Raw genomic sequence first — 15,864 nt, 5'->3', positions numbered from 1 at the left:
GGCTTCTGCTGAAGCAGAAGAGATGTTGGTCCAGCACAGGGAGGCAACACTAATGTGCATGAGCTTGGGAAGACCATCTCATGGTGCTGTGTAAGCAATGAACCTTGGGAGTCCTCTCCCATGGAAGTCACCCTGCTGGTCCTCTGGTGTGGACAGCTGTAGCCGAGCAGCTGTAGCATGACTGAAGAGCTTGCCAAGGACCAGCATCGCGGTGCTGGCAGTGGCTGAGGGACTCCAGAGGGATAGACAAGAAAGGACTCGCAGCAAAGCTGACTCTGCAAGGCTGAGTTGGGCAACAGCAGTTTAGATCAGCTATAGATCTAGAGGCCCTCAAGTGAGGCAGGAGACGGAAGAAGCTTCCCTCTCCTGCCAGCACATCCATATTTGGAGGTGTGGGTGAAGGCTGCTCGCTGCCTAGGGGCTCAGGCGCCAACAAATTGGGCGACTTAGTCTAGCACCGAGGAAGTTTGCCACAATTCTCTCCTTCTCAGGCTTTGGGTAGGTTTGGGTCACTTTTGGGGAAGAGGTATTAATTTGTACCCTCAGATGAAGTATCTTCAGCTCTGTCTCACAGCGAGCTCTTGCATAGCGTGGAAAGCAATTCATGTCCCTCCGAAACAGGCATTGCAGGCAACTCTCCCTACCTCAGGCAGTGCCGCTTTGGGTTTATGGCCCAGGCTACGTACGTATTTGAACTATTCGAAGCACTGACTCTCTCTCATTGAAGGCTGTGGGGCAAAAATAGAGACGCCGCTTCCTCGCCGTCTATCCACGGGGGGAAGACGAACTCTGGTGAAAGCGGCGTTTGTTCCCCACCATGGCAAGATGGGTGCTGGGGCTCGGCTGTCCCTCCAGGCAGCTCAGCAGGGATGCGAGGGAGCGGCAGCGATGCCCCATGGCAGGGGAGATTAGAGGCAAGCTTAGGGGATTGGGAGGGTGGGATGACCATCTCAGGTTCCAGCACAGGGAGGAGGGGTTCCTATAAGCATGTGTAAGCCTCGACTCCAGGCCGTCAGTGCTCCCTCCCAAACAGAGGGCATGCAGCTTCCCCTAGAGCATTGAAAACATGGAGGGAAATACCCTTCAAAAACTGCCCAGATTTCGTATTTGAAATTCAGACCACCAGTCTTGTGATTCCTGGAGATCTGATTCATGCTTTTTGAACGTGTGGGTTTGGCAATCCTGCGCTTGCACTTACAGCCATTTCCCAACCCCTTATTTTCCCCAGAGGTGTTCTTACTTTTCCCTTTTTTACTCTTGTATACATGAAATAAACTGCTTGGGGGTTAGGGGAGTTGTTACCAATAGCAAAACTCATCTATTAAATTCACAGTGAGCCGCTCACTAAACAACAACAACAAAAAAATCCCCCACAACTTTATAGTCTAAAATAACCACGGCGGGTTGGAGCGACTCCTCCCTGCTCTTGCTTTGCCTTAGGATGGGATAGGCTGGGCAAGGGCTCCTCTCCTCAGGGAGCACTGGGAAAAAGCTGTCCCCCCACCACAGCCACCTTAGGAGTGGTGGACAAGCCCTGGAGTGCCATGGTGGATGTGACCTGTCTGTCCCCATGTTTCTGCAGGAAAGCTGAGCTCCTGCCTGCATCAGCTGCTCTGGGGAGGGAGGTCTGAGGTGCGTGCAGGCACATTAAGTCCCTAGGAGGGAATCTAAGGGCCTCTCCTGGGGTCACAAAAAGAGGATGGTTTTGTGTTGGGAGATTAAGTGTGAGGCTTTTGGATCCATACTCAGTCAGGTAGTCCTGGTTTTTCCTCTCAAATATTTTTTTTCTCTAGTTGTGGCAGGGACTGTATCTTTATCACCGTAGATATCAATCAGGGGCATAAGTGCTACCTTAGCTCAAAGAAACAGTATTAATTATCCAAAGCCTGTGCTGAGCACCATTTGTACTCCCATAGACAGCCTGCTGCTGGCACGATAGAAGGCAAAACCCCACACCCATGGGAGTGGACTGTTTTCCATTCCCTGCGAGGGATCCCTGCCCACTTGAAGGCAGAGCAGCAGTCAGGGAGCAAAAGGGAGCCCCGCTGCGAGGAAGAGGGTTTGCGGGGTGCTGGCCCCAGATCGGGCAGCAGTGGGCTCTGAGCATGCAGGGCCAGGCGTGGGAGGTGCTACGAGATGTGGCCTTGTTGGTGGGTTTGGGACTCACAGCTAATTCCAGGAAAGGGCTTTGTCGTAGTATTAGGGAGGTATAAACAGCCCCTGCCACCCTGGGACTCCACTGCCTCAAGTTATGTGCCAAAGAGATCCTCAGAGGATGGCATGTCGGGAAGGGGAACTACCAAAACTAGATGGAGGGAAATCCCTGACGCAGGGCTTTAGCTGCCGAGAAGCAAGCGCTTCCTTCTCGTGGCATTTGCTGAGAGGCCACAGAAGCCTAACAACAGCAAGTTTTTATTGGCATCACAGCAAAGCACAACTTGAAGGAGACATCTGAAAGGGAACAGCTTAATAGCCTAAAAGCACTGCAGCTGCCTGAGACAGCCCGCCTCCTTTCTGCTGTAGGCGCACACAGGGGTCTAGGAAAGGAAAACTGCTCCAGCCCGGCTGTCCTCCCCTGGGGAAAACAAAACCTGCATCCCAGACACCTTGGGAGACCAAAGGTGATGGTGGAGACCTTTGCAGCCAGCACTCCTCAAGGCTCTCCAGAAGCCACGTCCAAGATTTGAAAGCTCTTGAGAGGGCAAGTGCAACAGGAGCAACATTGCCTAGTCATTAGCAAAGATCATGGGAAGAGAAAGTAACTGAGCTCTATTTTAACGTCTGTTGAATTTAATGTCTCAGCATGCACAAAGGATGTCTCCAGGTGCTCACAATTTCTGCCTGTGCAGAGGACAACAGGTTTGCGATCAAGATCTGTGAGCCATTAGCCCAGAAAAGTGGCAGCTGAGGAGCTGTTTGTGCAGGAGATGTCTCCTGTGGAAGGCAATCAAAGCAATAAGCCTGAAGACGGCTGGGAAGGGATGGTAGTCATCCAAGGGAAACAAATTATTTAAGGGGTGGGGAGGAGAACCAGAGCAGCCATGGAAGCTGAAGAGGAAGGCAAGCTTTTGGGAAGAGCAGAAGTGCACAATAAGCTGTGCAAGATGAGGGTGGGAGCACCCACTCTGGATGGTGCTTGGCCGTGAGCATTTCACTTGGGTTTCACCTGAGCACAGAAGTTAAAGCCAGGTCGGAGGGTGCCTGGATGAAGCAGACGGTTCACTCCGTGTTTACAAATCATTCCTAAGGCTTAAACCACTGAGAAAGGGCGGCAGCCACAGAGACCAGCAAGGGAAGGCAGGCAGTGCTACAGTGTGTTTGTGCTGCAAGGCATGAGCATGGGGGCAAACCGCAAAACTAAAGCAGCTGTGAGGGGAGAGGGGAGGTGGGAAGGAGACCCAACACCACAGAAACCAGGTGGAGGGGATGAAAAGCAAGAGCGGGAAAGCCGAGCTGGGCCGCTGCACCCGCGTCTCAGTCAGATGTGTCTGGGGATCCTTGTTCAAAGAGCCAGGGAGTATTTGTGCCGCATCCCGCCGTCAGGAGCTCGAGCCCCTTACGTATGGCTTACTGCCCTTGATGGAGACTCATGGAGAATCCTCACGTCAAGGAGATCTCCTCAACGCGGGGTGCATCAGAGGAGGCTGAGCATACGGTGCCGTGACGGATCAAGGAGCGCCCAGGGGGATCGGCTGGCCCAACGAAGGCTCAAATCCGCGCCCCCCCAGGCCTCCCACCCACACGCCTGCAACCTCATCCTCTGGCCGAGAGCCACCGGACCCCAGCCCGGCACAGCCGAGGGGCAGGGCAGTCCCACGGCAGCTCCACGGGCCCCCGGCAGGCTGGGCCGGGCTGGGCATGCCCGGCAGCCCCGGGGCGGCGGGGCGGTGCTGGCTCCTGCGGGCCCTCCGCCAAGCAGGCGGCTTTCCCAAGGGCACCTCCGCCAGCGCAGCCCCACCGCCCCTCCCGGGACCGGGTCCCCACGCAGGAGTCGTGGGGAAGTCGCTACTGGTGCCGCCCACCCTGCCCAAACCCTGCGCAAACCCTGCGCTGCTTTGACTTCTACGTGCCGAAGCACCGCCCGGGGCAGGTGGCAGCTACACCGGGTTTTAAATCCCTTCTCGAGCAGAAACTCGTGTTTCTGCGGGCGGGGGGAATCACCGTAAGAGGCAGCACCCTGCCCCTGCCGCCCTGCAAGGGCTGGGCTGCGCCTCGCCAGCCTTTATCCCTTGGGGGGTACCGGCCCTGGGGTCAGCTTGGCTTTCCCGCTCCCAGCCATCGTTGGAAACTCAGCTGTAGCTCAGGACTGCAAAAAGTTTAGCCTGTTACAGAGAAAAAGCCTGAAAAGGCAGCTGTCTACCTCAGGAGGTAGAGGAGCCTCACCCAGGTATAGGGAGGTCTGGAAGAGTCAGGTCCCTGCAAAGTTTTCGTAAGTTTTGACTTGATCAAGACTATAGAGGAAAAAAAAAAAAAAGAAAAAAAAAAAGCCTCCTGACTCACCCTCTTCCCAAGACTGCCCTAGCCCAGGGCATTTTCCCTGCCTTGGGAAGTGTTGCAAAATTTGAGCTTGCCCTGGAGGTATCTCTCAGTAATTACTGGATATCCTGGTTTTGTGTAAGGACACAGGCAGAACCTTCCCACAGGTTCTTCTTTACAGCATGGGAAAAAAAACTCGAAACACTGATTTCTGTTTCAGCATCCCCAGCAGACTGCTGTGAAGGGCTGATTACCCACTCGAGGGGATCTCTTTCTGGAGCCATCCTCCCCAGCTCTGGGGCATCACTCACCAACAGTCTCTAAGAAGCGAGGAATTTCAAAGGCAAAACCCAACCTTACTTTTAATATTTGCCCTCTGTACCTGAAGTTTGGGTCACTTTCAATTTTTTTCCCCTGTAATAAAGACGGCTAAAGCTTTCAAATTAGAAGCAAAGACTCTGAGAGCTCTGTGAGATGAGGCCTGTTTGAGTTCGCACCGCCCGTCAGCAGTGCTGCAAAGGGCTAATGAATCGGCTGGTGAAAGGCAGGGTGCAGAAAATTACAGCCCCAGCCTTGACAAGAGGTAGCGCAACCCTGATTACCATGTCAGCTCGACGCAAGGCAGATGCTCACACGGGCTGTAAGCCTCCATCCATGGTTTATTCACATCAGTAGGGGAAAAACTGCTTCGGCTCCGAGATGTTGAATAGCCCACGCTGTATCTCTGCAGCTTCTGCTCACTCCAGCCCCTCTCTCTCAGCATCAGTCAGGCCACAGACTCCCGTGGGCAGTACACGTCCCCCCGTCCCACATCTCACTATTTCAGCTCTGGCTGGACTGCAGCACTGGGCTGCAGCTGGCAATAATGCTTCTTGCCAGTCCTTCAAAGAGAGATGAGCTGATTACAGAGGGCCTCTCCAAATTTTAGGAAACATGAAGTTAAGAATGAAAACTGCATTGAGCAGAAAGCAATGATTTAAGGATTTCTTCCCAAATAGAAATTACTCAGTAAGTCTGCTTCATTAAATACATAGCCTGCATACGCACACCTACCTACTTTGATGGATCTTTTTTTTCCTAGAAAGGCCCTTTTCTGTCATTTCTGTAAATGAGAGCCTCTGCCAGAACACACATAAAGGTATCACTGAAGCTCCTGGAGAGAGGAGCGAGCTCTGTCTTCAATCCTCCAAGTGCCTTCTCCTTTTCCTATCCTGCCTTCTTGAGAAGTCCCACTGATCAGCTCTTCAAGGGAGTCTTTATTCTCTGCCCAATTTTGCACAAAGGTATCAAAGGATTTTAACATATTAAAACTTTCAACCTCTTCAGGAATTTGTATCCTTCCCCCTCTCTCCTTGTTGCTGGAGTTTCACACCTGGGAGCTGTTATAACTCAGCCCTTACAAGAAGCAGGGTATTTCTTTTAAAAATTAAGTTACTTAGCCATCCTTATACACACAGAGTACATGTATATTCATACATAATTACTTGAAAAAAATATTCCCCCTCCTCCCTTCCAGCTTCTAAGGACAGAAATAAGAAACACCTTCAAATAACTGTAAATAATAAACCCCGTCACACTAAACACTTCAAAGTAGAAGTACAAATATCTCAAGAAGCTTGGGGAACTACACATAATAATGAATTAGCTCTCAAAACCAGATACAGATGATCTGTCAGATAATTTTTCATTCCAAATAGAATTTAAAATAATATTCCCCAGTGATCTGGTAGAGAGCGTAACCGCTTACTGATAACTGCAGTTCTTCAAGGAAAGCCTGCGGAGCAGGAGCACGCATGCCAAGCTGCCAAGATGAAGACAACTTTTTTGCCTTAGCAGTACCCATGCAGAAGACCCCCTCACCTTTGCTCCCTCCCGCCAGGGTACAGCCCTGGGAGAAGCAGTCTTTCAGTGACACTACTGATGGGCAGAGCTCTGGAGAAACACGTACTGGTTACCCCCTGGGGCCTCAGTGCAGGTCCCGATACCACCCAATGTCCAGCTGAATCACGCAAGACATAGCAATACCCTTTCCTACTTCTGAGACAGAAAGAGGCTGAAGAGGAGATACCTGGAAGAGCTGTGGGACTGTGAGATGGAGGCTGGGGAAGAGAATGGGCAACCGGCCCTGATGGGTCTCCGGCAGGAACCTTAGGTGGCTCGGAAGAAACAATACTGCCAGGGAAACACCCCTTGGAAAGTGAGAAGTACCTACTGCTGCAAGGACCTTGTAGAAAACCCTTGACCTAAGTAGGACTTAATGGTAGAAGTCTTGGGCCACCATGAAACACAAGCTTCCTGTGAGAATCTGCTCGCTGCACAGAAAGTAGCAGCCTCAGGGCTGATGTGAGCTGACCTGCACCACCACCTCCTTCCACTCCAGAATAGCCATTCAACTTTCAAGCCCAGGATGGAGATCCTCCTTTTCCTTCCTCCTTCACAGCAAAAACCCTTTCAAAAGCAGGCTGCCTGGAGGCAACCTGTGAACTGTGAAGCAGGGGATCCTGAGAAGAGACTGGGTAGCAAAGTTAGCAAGCACACCAGAATAGCTACAGAGAGCAGGCAAGGAATGACCAGCTCATGCCTATAGTACAAGAGGGAAGAAGAGGCGGTAGAAACAAGGACTGATGTATCTGGAAGCAAAAGACGAGGTTTCTTGCCTAAAAGGGATGCTCACCTAGCTTACAAAAGGCCTGCACCAAGTGAAACACTGGAACTGTGGCCTGCAAACAGGTCGCTTTCCTACTAGATGAGGGTAGGACAAGCCACTGACAGGTGGCAACAAGCCCAGTGCCAAAAGTGGCAAAACAGAGAGGTCTGCTGCACTACGTTATTCAGTCTTGGTACTCAATTTTGCAGTCATCAAAAGAGTACAGCCTTCACTGCAGGTTGCAGTTATCTCCAGAGCTGCAGGCTCCAGCCATGGGACTTTGGACAACAATGGCTGGATCCAGCTCTCAGAGGATGTGTAGACATCATGCGTGCTATACATGCAGAGGGAAGTGTATGCAGCACTTTGCCTCAGAAAACTAGCAGACCTCATTTGAAAAGCTGCTGGGAGCAAGCCTATTTCATCAAGTCCAATCACTTGGACTGTCTGCCCCTTCAGGACATCCTCTTTTGCCTTAGCTTTTCCTTCTTCACCCCAGTGATTACAAATGAAGAGGAAAGCAAAGAACAGAGCAAAGAGATGAACCTGTAGAACAGCTGATGGCGTTTTTTTGCCAAGCAGTGCACTCACATGGCAGGACACAGGTGCCTACGAGACAGTGGGCCTAGAACAACTTTATGCAAACCATAGCCTTAAGCTACTCGTGTCAAAGTGTCCAAGAGACTGCAATGGCTTTGAGGAATCATCTAGCAACATCTCACAGGCCCCCACTACCTCCCTCATTAAACCTCCAACAAAGCTGCGGGGTGTGTTAGTGCACTCTGGCTAGTCTTTCCCAGGGGGAGAAGGGAAAAGCTGGAGTCAAAGACAGTGCACAGGGCTGGATTCAGTGGTAAGACTTGAAAATGGCAATAAAGGGAAAAAGCAGCAGCTGGAGGAGAAAGAGTACAGGACCCCTTTTGTCACCACAAACATACAAAACTCAGCATTTTATGCTTTTAAGGTAGTAGTCAAGAGCCAGCAACGATGCTTTCCCCCCCTAACTGTATATACTATTTTCTGTGAAGGCAGAATACTCGATTGGCAGGGATAGTTCACCGGGCAGCTCGGTGCATCAGAAATAGCCAGTAGGCTAGCAGCCCATCTGGACAGCAAGAAGAGCCTGGAGTAAGCTTTAGAGCCCTCGCAGCATCAGTGGCACAGACAGCTCTGCTGCTAGGTCCCCAAGCTTGAACACAAGCATGCCGAGAACTAAGAGGCAAGGAAGCACGATGGCAGGGTTTGTCCTTGCTACCTTATGACTGGGCGTTTAGTGTCTGCATACAGAGCAGTCCACCTTCCCATAAAGGGTAATGAGACAGGGAAAAGGTGGGAAGTGAACCCACGGTCACCTCTCCTTTAACTCCTGGTGTGGCTGCGCAAAGCTCCAGTGTCTCCTAAGTGCCACTTTGGAGGACACTTGCTCTGCTCAGAAACAAAGTTGAGTTTGAGGTGGAAGGAGACAAGTATTTTCAGCCTTTGCACCAAGGCCTTGTCTGCCCCTGTCTGAAATTAGGCCTAACGACCTGCTGAAAAACCTTTCTGAAAATGTCTGCTATGCCTTACAGCATAAAATTTTGGGGTTTGGGGTGGAGGGAAGAGGTGGCACACAGGGAGGAACTACTGGTGAAAGAGACAACTTGCTGTGGCAGCAATGAAAGCATGCAATCTGCATTGTAGGCAGGCCATAAAAGCACTTGAATCACCTGTCATAATTGTTAAATAGATTTATATATAAAGTTATTTTCTCCAACATCTTTCATTTTAAGTATCACATTGGTTTAAAGGAGACAAAGAGGCAGGCCAATATGCAGGTGCTCATCTTTGTTCTCCAACCTGCACTTAATTAATTGTGAGTTGCTTTAAAAATAATTTAGGACAATGCTTCCACTGCACATTGCTGAAGTCTGAGACGGTTCCTGTGTTTTTCCTTCCCAGAACACGTGCAAAGTGCTCACCTCTGCCCAGCTGTTTAAAAAAAAAAAAAACCAAACCCAGCCTCTGTGCTGACTGACTGGGGGAAGTTAGTCAAATGAGAGGTTGCTTTTTCTCCCCACCCACCCCCCCTTAAAGTAATTCTTTGCTCTGTCACCTAGTTCTGTTTAAAAACCTTAAAATATAGATGGTTATCGTTAATACATCACGTGGGGCAACCCTGCCAATTACTGTGATGGGCAGATAGCCGGGGCTCACTCTCAGAGCCACGCCATTAGTCATGGTGATGACAGCTTCAGATGCCGAATTTCTCATGTTAGGAAACAAAGTTACCAATTTATTATTTTTAATAAAATAATTGCTTTAATGCAGTATTTAAAATAATTTTAAACATCTGATCAATAAGATACAGTACACAAATATGGAAAATGCTGCACTTTACATAAAAAGTAAAGCTAAGCATTTAATTATACAAAACAATTTTGCCTGATGCCATCAATACCTTGCAAACCATAGCTTAGTCAAAGTACTGCTTTTCTTTTATATATATATATATATGCTATATATACATATATAAATAATTTACAGCATTCATTTACTAGATTTGTTTACTACTGTTCCAACACAAAAAAACATAACTGGTTCAAAACTTACTGAATTTGGTAACTATCTGCAGTGGTTCTGACAGTGGAGGGCGTTTGAATCATCAAGTTTTGAAGTAGCATGCCAAATAACCATAGGAAGCTTGTTCCTTAAAAGAAAAAAGTTTCAGCAGGAAGCCATTCAACACAGTCAGTGCCTTTCCCACCGGTCCTGGGAAGTAGCCACGCTATACAGCACTGTGTCAGGGGAGGCAAAATGTTTGGAGGCTGGGGAGAGGGGCGACCTGAAGGTTCTTCCTGCCACCACAAGGCAGTCTTTACCAGCAAGCAGAAAATCTTTGAGTCTATTCTAGCAGTCTTAATAATCCAGAGTCGTCCTCCTCACTGAATGGAAACCAGGCAACTGTCTAAATACCTTCTATCTGGGAAGTTTCCCTGTTATACCACATTAAGGTATTAAATCAATGTTCTAAATAAAGCAGTGAATCCTGTGCTTTGCAAACACTGCTTTTCTCGTTAAGAGAGTCTCCAGCTGCAAAGTTTCAATGCATCTCAAGTCTTCCCTTTTTTGCAGTCAGCACAGGTTGCTTTTGTTCATTTCTTTCTACATCTACGCTCAAGTTCAATGCTAATTTTTACATCTACAGAAAGAGAAACTGTTTCTTCTGTTTACTCTTCCTTTTTAGGCTCTTCCACTCCTTGTATTCAAGCTTAGTAACTCCAAATTTTCCCCAAACATCGAAGTATGCCCTAACTACACTGTCTGATGTACTTCAGTCACAAGAATGACCAATTTGTTCACCTTCCCTCAGTCACTTTCTCAGAGGAAAGGGGGAGGGCAGCTGAGGTGGGGGTGAGAAAGCACCCCTCATTCCTTTTGCTTGCCACTTTGCTCTCCACAAACGAGCATCCAGTAGTAATTCTAAACCCAGAAAATTTAAGGAGATGCTGAGTCAGATAGGCAATACATTAGCATGTTGACTGACTGCTGGTTCATGATTAAATACAGTTGCCATGCTATGCAGTGCCTTTAAAGTGTTACTTGTTACCTAAATAAGGTTGGATTAGAAGAAGGCACTACATGTAGAACAAATGTTGCAGACTCTGGAGTACTGAAGCAAGCGACATACATAAACTAGGGACACGTATCAAGCCCTCAGAGCCTGCAAGACAGTTAAATGCAAGCAGGTAGTCAGGTGCTTGTGTGTGCAGCTCAGTGTTTTCACTGGTTTACAGACTGGTTTAAGCCAAATATTATTAAAAACCCCTACAGGTGCTAAGTTAGGTATTTAATAAAAATGTTTATCTGTAAACAAGAGTTATCCTTACAACGGATCATTTTCCAGAAATTGGAATTTCAAGACAGTGCAACAATGCTTCAGTGTTTTCTTTGGCAGTAGACAGCAAGTTGAAATGTAAAACTCAAAATCACTTCAGAAGAGCACGGTACAAGGTTAGGGAATGTTTCATCTCCCGCTCTTGTTCCATGCAGAATATCAAGTCCCTGAGACAGACGCGGGTTATTCTTGGACAGAGCAGCTGTTTCGTAAGGCTAAAACCTGATGATCCAGGAGCGATTCCATTGCCTTTCAAATCCTAAATGGGGAAGGGAGAGAGAAAAAAACATTAGAATTCCATGTAAATATAAGTTTTTAACCAAACTGGTTGGATTATACTGCCTACCTGCATAAAACTAGCCTGCTGATGTTCAGCTTTACGTGTTTAAAACCAGCAATCCAGAAGTCCTTACACATTAGACACTTTAAAAGACAAAGCAAACACTTGCCAGTTAATGGTTTATTTCAGTCAAAGCAATGAAAAAACCCGCTCCAGATGTTCACATCTCTTCTTGAAGAAAACCATCATTGCGAGTGGGCTGTAGCCTTGAAACACAGCCAGGAGAAACTCTTACCCTGGCCATCACCTGTGAATTGTCCTTTAAGGGAGCAACACACACACAGAGTCAAAGCATCCGTGTGTTCAGAACACTGTACCAGAGCCTATCCACCTCAGTCAGCTGCCTTGCTTGGTTATGAAAGCACGATTGGTAGATGGTGATGTTTAGTAGTTATACATTCAGGCTACTGGAATGAGCAACCCCCACACATTCCAAAATGCCCCAAGATTTATTATTAGGGGCGGGGAGGAGGAAGATTACCATGAGCTGCACAATAGACTGGCTACTTATCTTGGAGCCAATCTATGCTACACAGCCAGTCTCTTATCACTACTGGAGGGTTCTTGGTAATGAATGCAATTTGTACAAATACGAGTGCTCAGTCTCTGTAACTTTAGCAAGGCAATGCCTGCCAGCATCAACACCGCTTGGAGATGGTGTTGCTTGGATGCCGTGTTAACTATATCAATTCTTACCCTAACACTCTCTGCAAGACTTCAGGAAAATGACTTTGCCCACTTCGCTTAGAGAAATCTGGTTAAAAACCCTATACATTAGAAACAAATACCAGTGCTGGACTATCTATAGCAGTGAATACTACTGTTATTAGGGGGGAAGCATTGAAATTTATTAAAAAAATAAAGAGATTCACCAGAGAGCACACACTAACCACAGAAAACCCAGGGCACACTGCAGAAATGGAAGCTGTATTTCTTACTAGCAGCATGCAGGGTATTCAGCACCATTTCATTTGCTTTACAGTTGATACTATTAAACACTATGAAACGCCATCATTTGAAACTTTCAGTTTGTTAAATGGCTTGGAACAAATGCGTGTGTGGGGAAGACTGCTGGCCACATCGCACAGAGAGGGCACTGCTGTCCTGGTAAGACACAAAAGGGTCACAGTTCAAGTTTGTCATATGACAACCCTGAAGGATCCAGGGAAAAGATAGCTCTGCAATGCAGCTGCCAGCACGGGTTGAAAAGGAGGTCAATCCAACAGGATGCAGCAGAAGGCCTGAGGCAATGTTATAAATGAAACAAACCCCAAGGGTTTTCAGTAACCCAGCAGCAATGTCCTTTATAATTCAAAGAACTTTACGGAGGTGAAAGTATTTTCTCTCTAAATAGTCATTAGACTAGAAGTCTTACCTTTAAAAAGACACCAAACAAAGCCACCTCAATCCTGTTCACTCCCTTACAAAAAGGAGGCAGACAGCACAAATGCCCGAGCCTGCTTTGGAAGCTGTTGCAGCTGCAACATGCTACAATAGGGCAGAAGCGCCAAGCTGCCTGCGTTTGAGACAGTTACTTGTTTATTCTTAAGTTCTTACCCATCATGCCCAGTGCCGAGACGTAAAGCGATGTTATGCTGTAATATCACATCCAAAGCTAAAGCTTATCCTGGACTCCTGTTTGCTAAGACAGACAGTTCATACTTCTAAGTTTCACATGGTAGCTCTGGTAAGCCAGTGTGATGCTGAGTACAGCATTTCAGGGGCCAGGGGCTCTTTGACTATTGAACATATCTAAACCAACAGCTGCTACCATATCCAAGTTAAAAGAAAAGGTCCTTCTCACAACGTGCATGATGGTTTAAAATTAAAGAAGCCAACAGACAGCCTAGGTCCTTCCAGTCCAGACTGGGACTGCATTGGGGAACTCACTCTGAACTAAGTTTATACAGGAACGAGCACTAACTCCTTTAGCTACTGTCCCCTACAGTTACATTTAGAGAACCAAAAGTGAGAAACACTTGGAAGTTAAGATGCCATCTGTGCATCAAAATGAACCATCACAGGTGTCTCTGTTAATATCCAAGACCTTATTTAAGACATGCCCAACTCCTGAGCTTTCCAGTTGACTCAAGGGACACTTTAGGGGAGGGTCCTCTGCTGCTCAGTTCTCAGAGCCTCCTCTTGAGCAAGTTCCTCTTGGGCAGCAGGTCTTGTCTGGCCCTAGGCAACAGTCAGCAGTCCTCTCCTTTACATCTCATATACCCCTTCCTGCACAGATGCTCCCCCACGCTGCTTTTGACACCTTAATACCCTGGTTAAAACAACAGCAGCCCACTCCTTGCTCCCAGACATCTCCATTACATTCCTCCTAGTTGGGCAGCAACTGCTTGTGTCTTGCTATTTTGGGGAATTCTTCACTGCAAAAGTCTTCAGCCTACCCTAAAACAGCTTTGCAAGCCTCTTCTGAGGGGAAGTGAAAAGTGCTGCTTTTCAACCAGGCCACACACAAGTACAAAGATAAGTGAATATAAAATGTATCCCTGTAGAACCAATTCTAGCACAGGGTACTGCAATCAGCCTGCACGCGCACACCCCCCCCCCCCCCCCCATTGTGTAACATCTAATTATTAGTGCCTTAACCAGTAGGTTCTTTTTTTTCTTTTTTTAAAATTTTTTCTTTTTTTTTTTGTTTTTTTTTTTGTTTTAAATTGGGAACAGTCCTCTTCTGCACAGGGGAGGCTGGAAGATGTTAGCTGTATCCTGAAGTTCCTGCCTTTCACCCAACCCCCAGCACCCCGCTTTCCTTCCAAAAGAGAAACAATGCAGAGACATGCAGCCTGGGAGGGGTAACTACCAGCATAAACACTACCAGTCAGCCTGGGTTACCAACAGCTGACAGACCCTGCTGGTAAGCCAGGTAAGGTACTACAGCAACGTGGCTCTGCACCACTGGAAACCACCCTTCACAGTAAAGAGACCAGCAGCTGGCTTAAAACCAGCCCCAGGAGGCCACAACAGCTGCAGTCCTGCTTTTGGCCTATCCTCAGAGTCAAGTCAAATCAGCAACTTTGGCAAAGCAACATGCTGTCGCCCTTTCTTGATCCTCAGAGCCTTTTATATACACCTGACAGGGATCAGTTACTCTCGCTGATCTTGGCAGCAAAAGACATTGTGGAGCTCCTGCTGTAGTCCCACGCCTGTTGTGCAGCTAGTTTTGTTGAGAGGTTGCTCCCAAAACCAGTTTTAAGATCTCCAGAGCTCTCTCCAGTGGCTGGACTGAGAACTAAATTCCAGCTCTCTCTGAAAAGGCAAGAGTGAAGTTGATGCAGAGCCCCAGCTCACGACAAGGCTCCTCCTTTACCCGAGCTACCATCACCACCTTAATGCTAGTCTCCAAGGTATCTGGAGCACGGAATCTACAAGTCTGGATCACTGGTACAGACAAGGATATCAAAGTCGCTCAGGCCCTGACACAAAGCTCAGAGGGGTCAGCAGACACCTTTCTTCCCACCAAGTCCAGGTCAGGCTCAGTGAGCTGTTCCTGGCAGAGTACACTCTCCCTTCTCAACTTCAATGGCTTCACACCAATCACACTCAAAATTTTGAACTCTTAAGAGGGGGGCACTTTAAGGGAGCAAAGTGTTCAGTCAAGTGTTAAAAAGTCAAGCTGAGAGTTCTCATTTCAATTTTTGGTGTGGCATAAACACATCCCAGTCTCTAAGCCAAGATCCCAAGAGAACAAACTGTCATTGCAGCTCTGCTGCACATTATAAAAATACCACCAGCAGAAGGAAGCAAAGTCACGAGACAGTTTTCAATGACATCTCCAAACACTGAATAATTACAGCTGTGTGCAGCAGAGACATTATTGGAAGCTGGTAAAAGCACCTAGCCAATCGGAGCAAAAGCATCCAGGTTCAAACTCTGGCTCTGTCACCTGTGGTCACACTGAGGTCTGTGATAGTGTACCCTGTACATTAGTTTCCCAGCTGTAAAACACAGCTCACGTTCCTGTCTCACAGAAGGAAAAAAAGGGTTAATAAGCCATTAATGCACTGTGGAGTGCTCAAACACTTTCCTGGGTCTCCCCCAGCAGCAAGGAGGAAGGAAGAGACACTGTCAGAATTGTGACAGTTTTACTTGTACAAATAAGCGCATCATTTTAGGCCAGAGAAAACAAAGTGAAAGAAGTTGGTATTACTTTGGTGACAAGCCAGCCTACTGATGCTGCCTATTCTAACAAGCCTCAGTCTGCTGGAAATACTCCCACATTCACAACACTAAAATACTACATTACTCAAATATGATATTTTTAAAAAATAAAGTTGGTGGCATTGGATGGCGGGATTTTCAGTGTGGTTTCTTCTTTTTTTTAAACCTTATAGACCATTAGGGTAGATCAAGCCAATGTCTGAAAGGCTTAGATCTCTCTTTCCAGGCTGCTTCTCGTGCACCTGAAAACGAACATGTATATTTATGTTATCTGTAGTCTACAAAGAAGCCTCACGAAGCTGTCAGATCTATATAATAGAGAATGCTACTCAACTAAGCATTTTTCCCTCAGAT

At 47.5% G+C, this 15,864-nt stretch overlaps 1 protein-coding gene across 1 annotated transcript in view; it reads right to left on the bottom strand.

Annotated features, from left to right (window-relative positions):
* Window positions 1-11,088: 11,088 nt before the first annotated feature.
* TAF4B (TATA-box binding protein associated factor 4b) overlaps window positions 11,089-15,864 on the bottom strand; it is a 73,971-nt gene continuing 69,195 nt past the window's right edge. The window contains exon 16 of the mRNA XM_075705706.1: window positions 11,089-11,256. Coding sequence (XP_075561821.1) covers window positions 11,089-11,256 — 168 coding nt within the window. The remainder of the gene's footprint in view (window positions 11,257-15,864) is intronic.

This window comes from Pelecanus crispus, chromosome 2 (genome assembly GCF_030463565.1).
Source record: "Pelecanus crispus isolate bPelCri1 chromosome 2, bPelCri1.pri, whole genome shotgun sequence".
Lineage (NCBI taxonomy): Eukaryota > Metazoa > Chordata > Aves > Pelecaniformes > Pelecanidae > Pelecanus > Pelecanus crispus.
The sequence above is the reverse complement of the archived record's forward strand: the minus strand, read 5'-3'. Positions and strand labels throughout refer to the sequence as shown.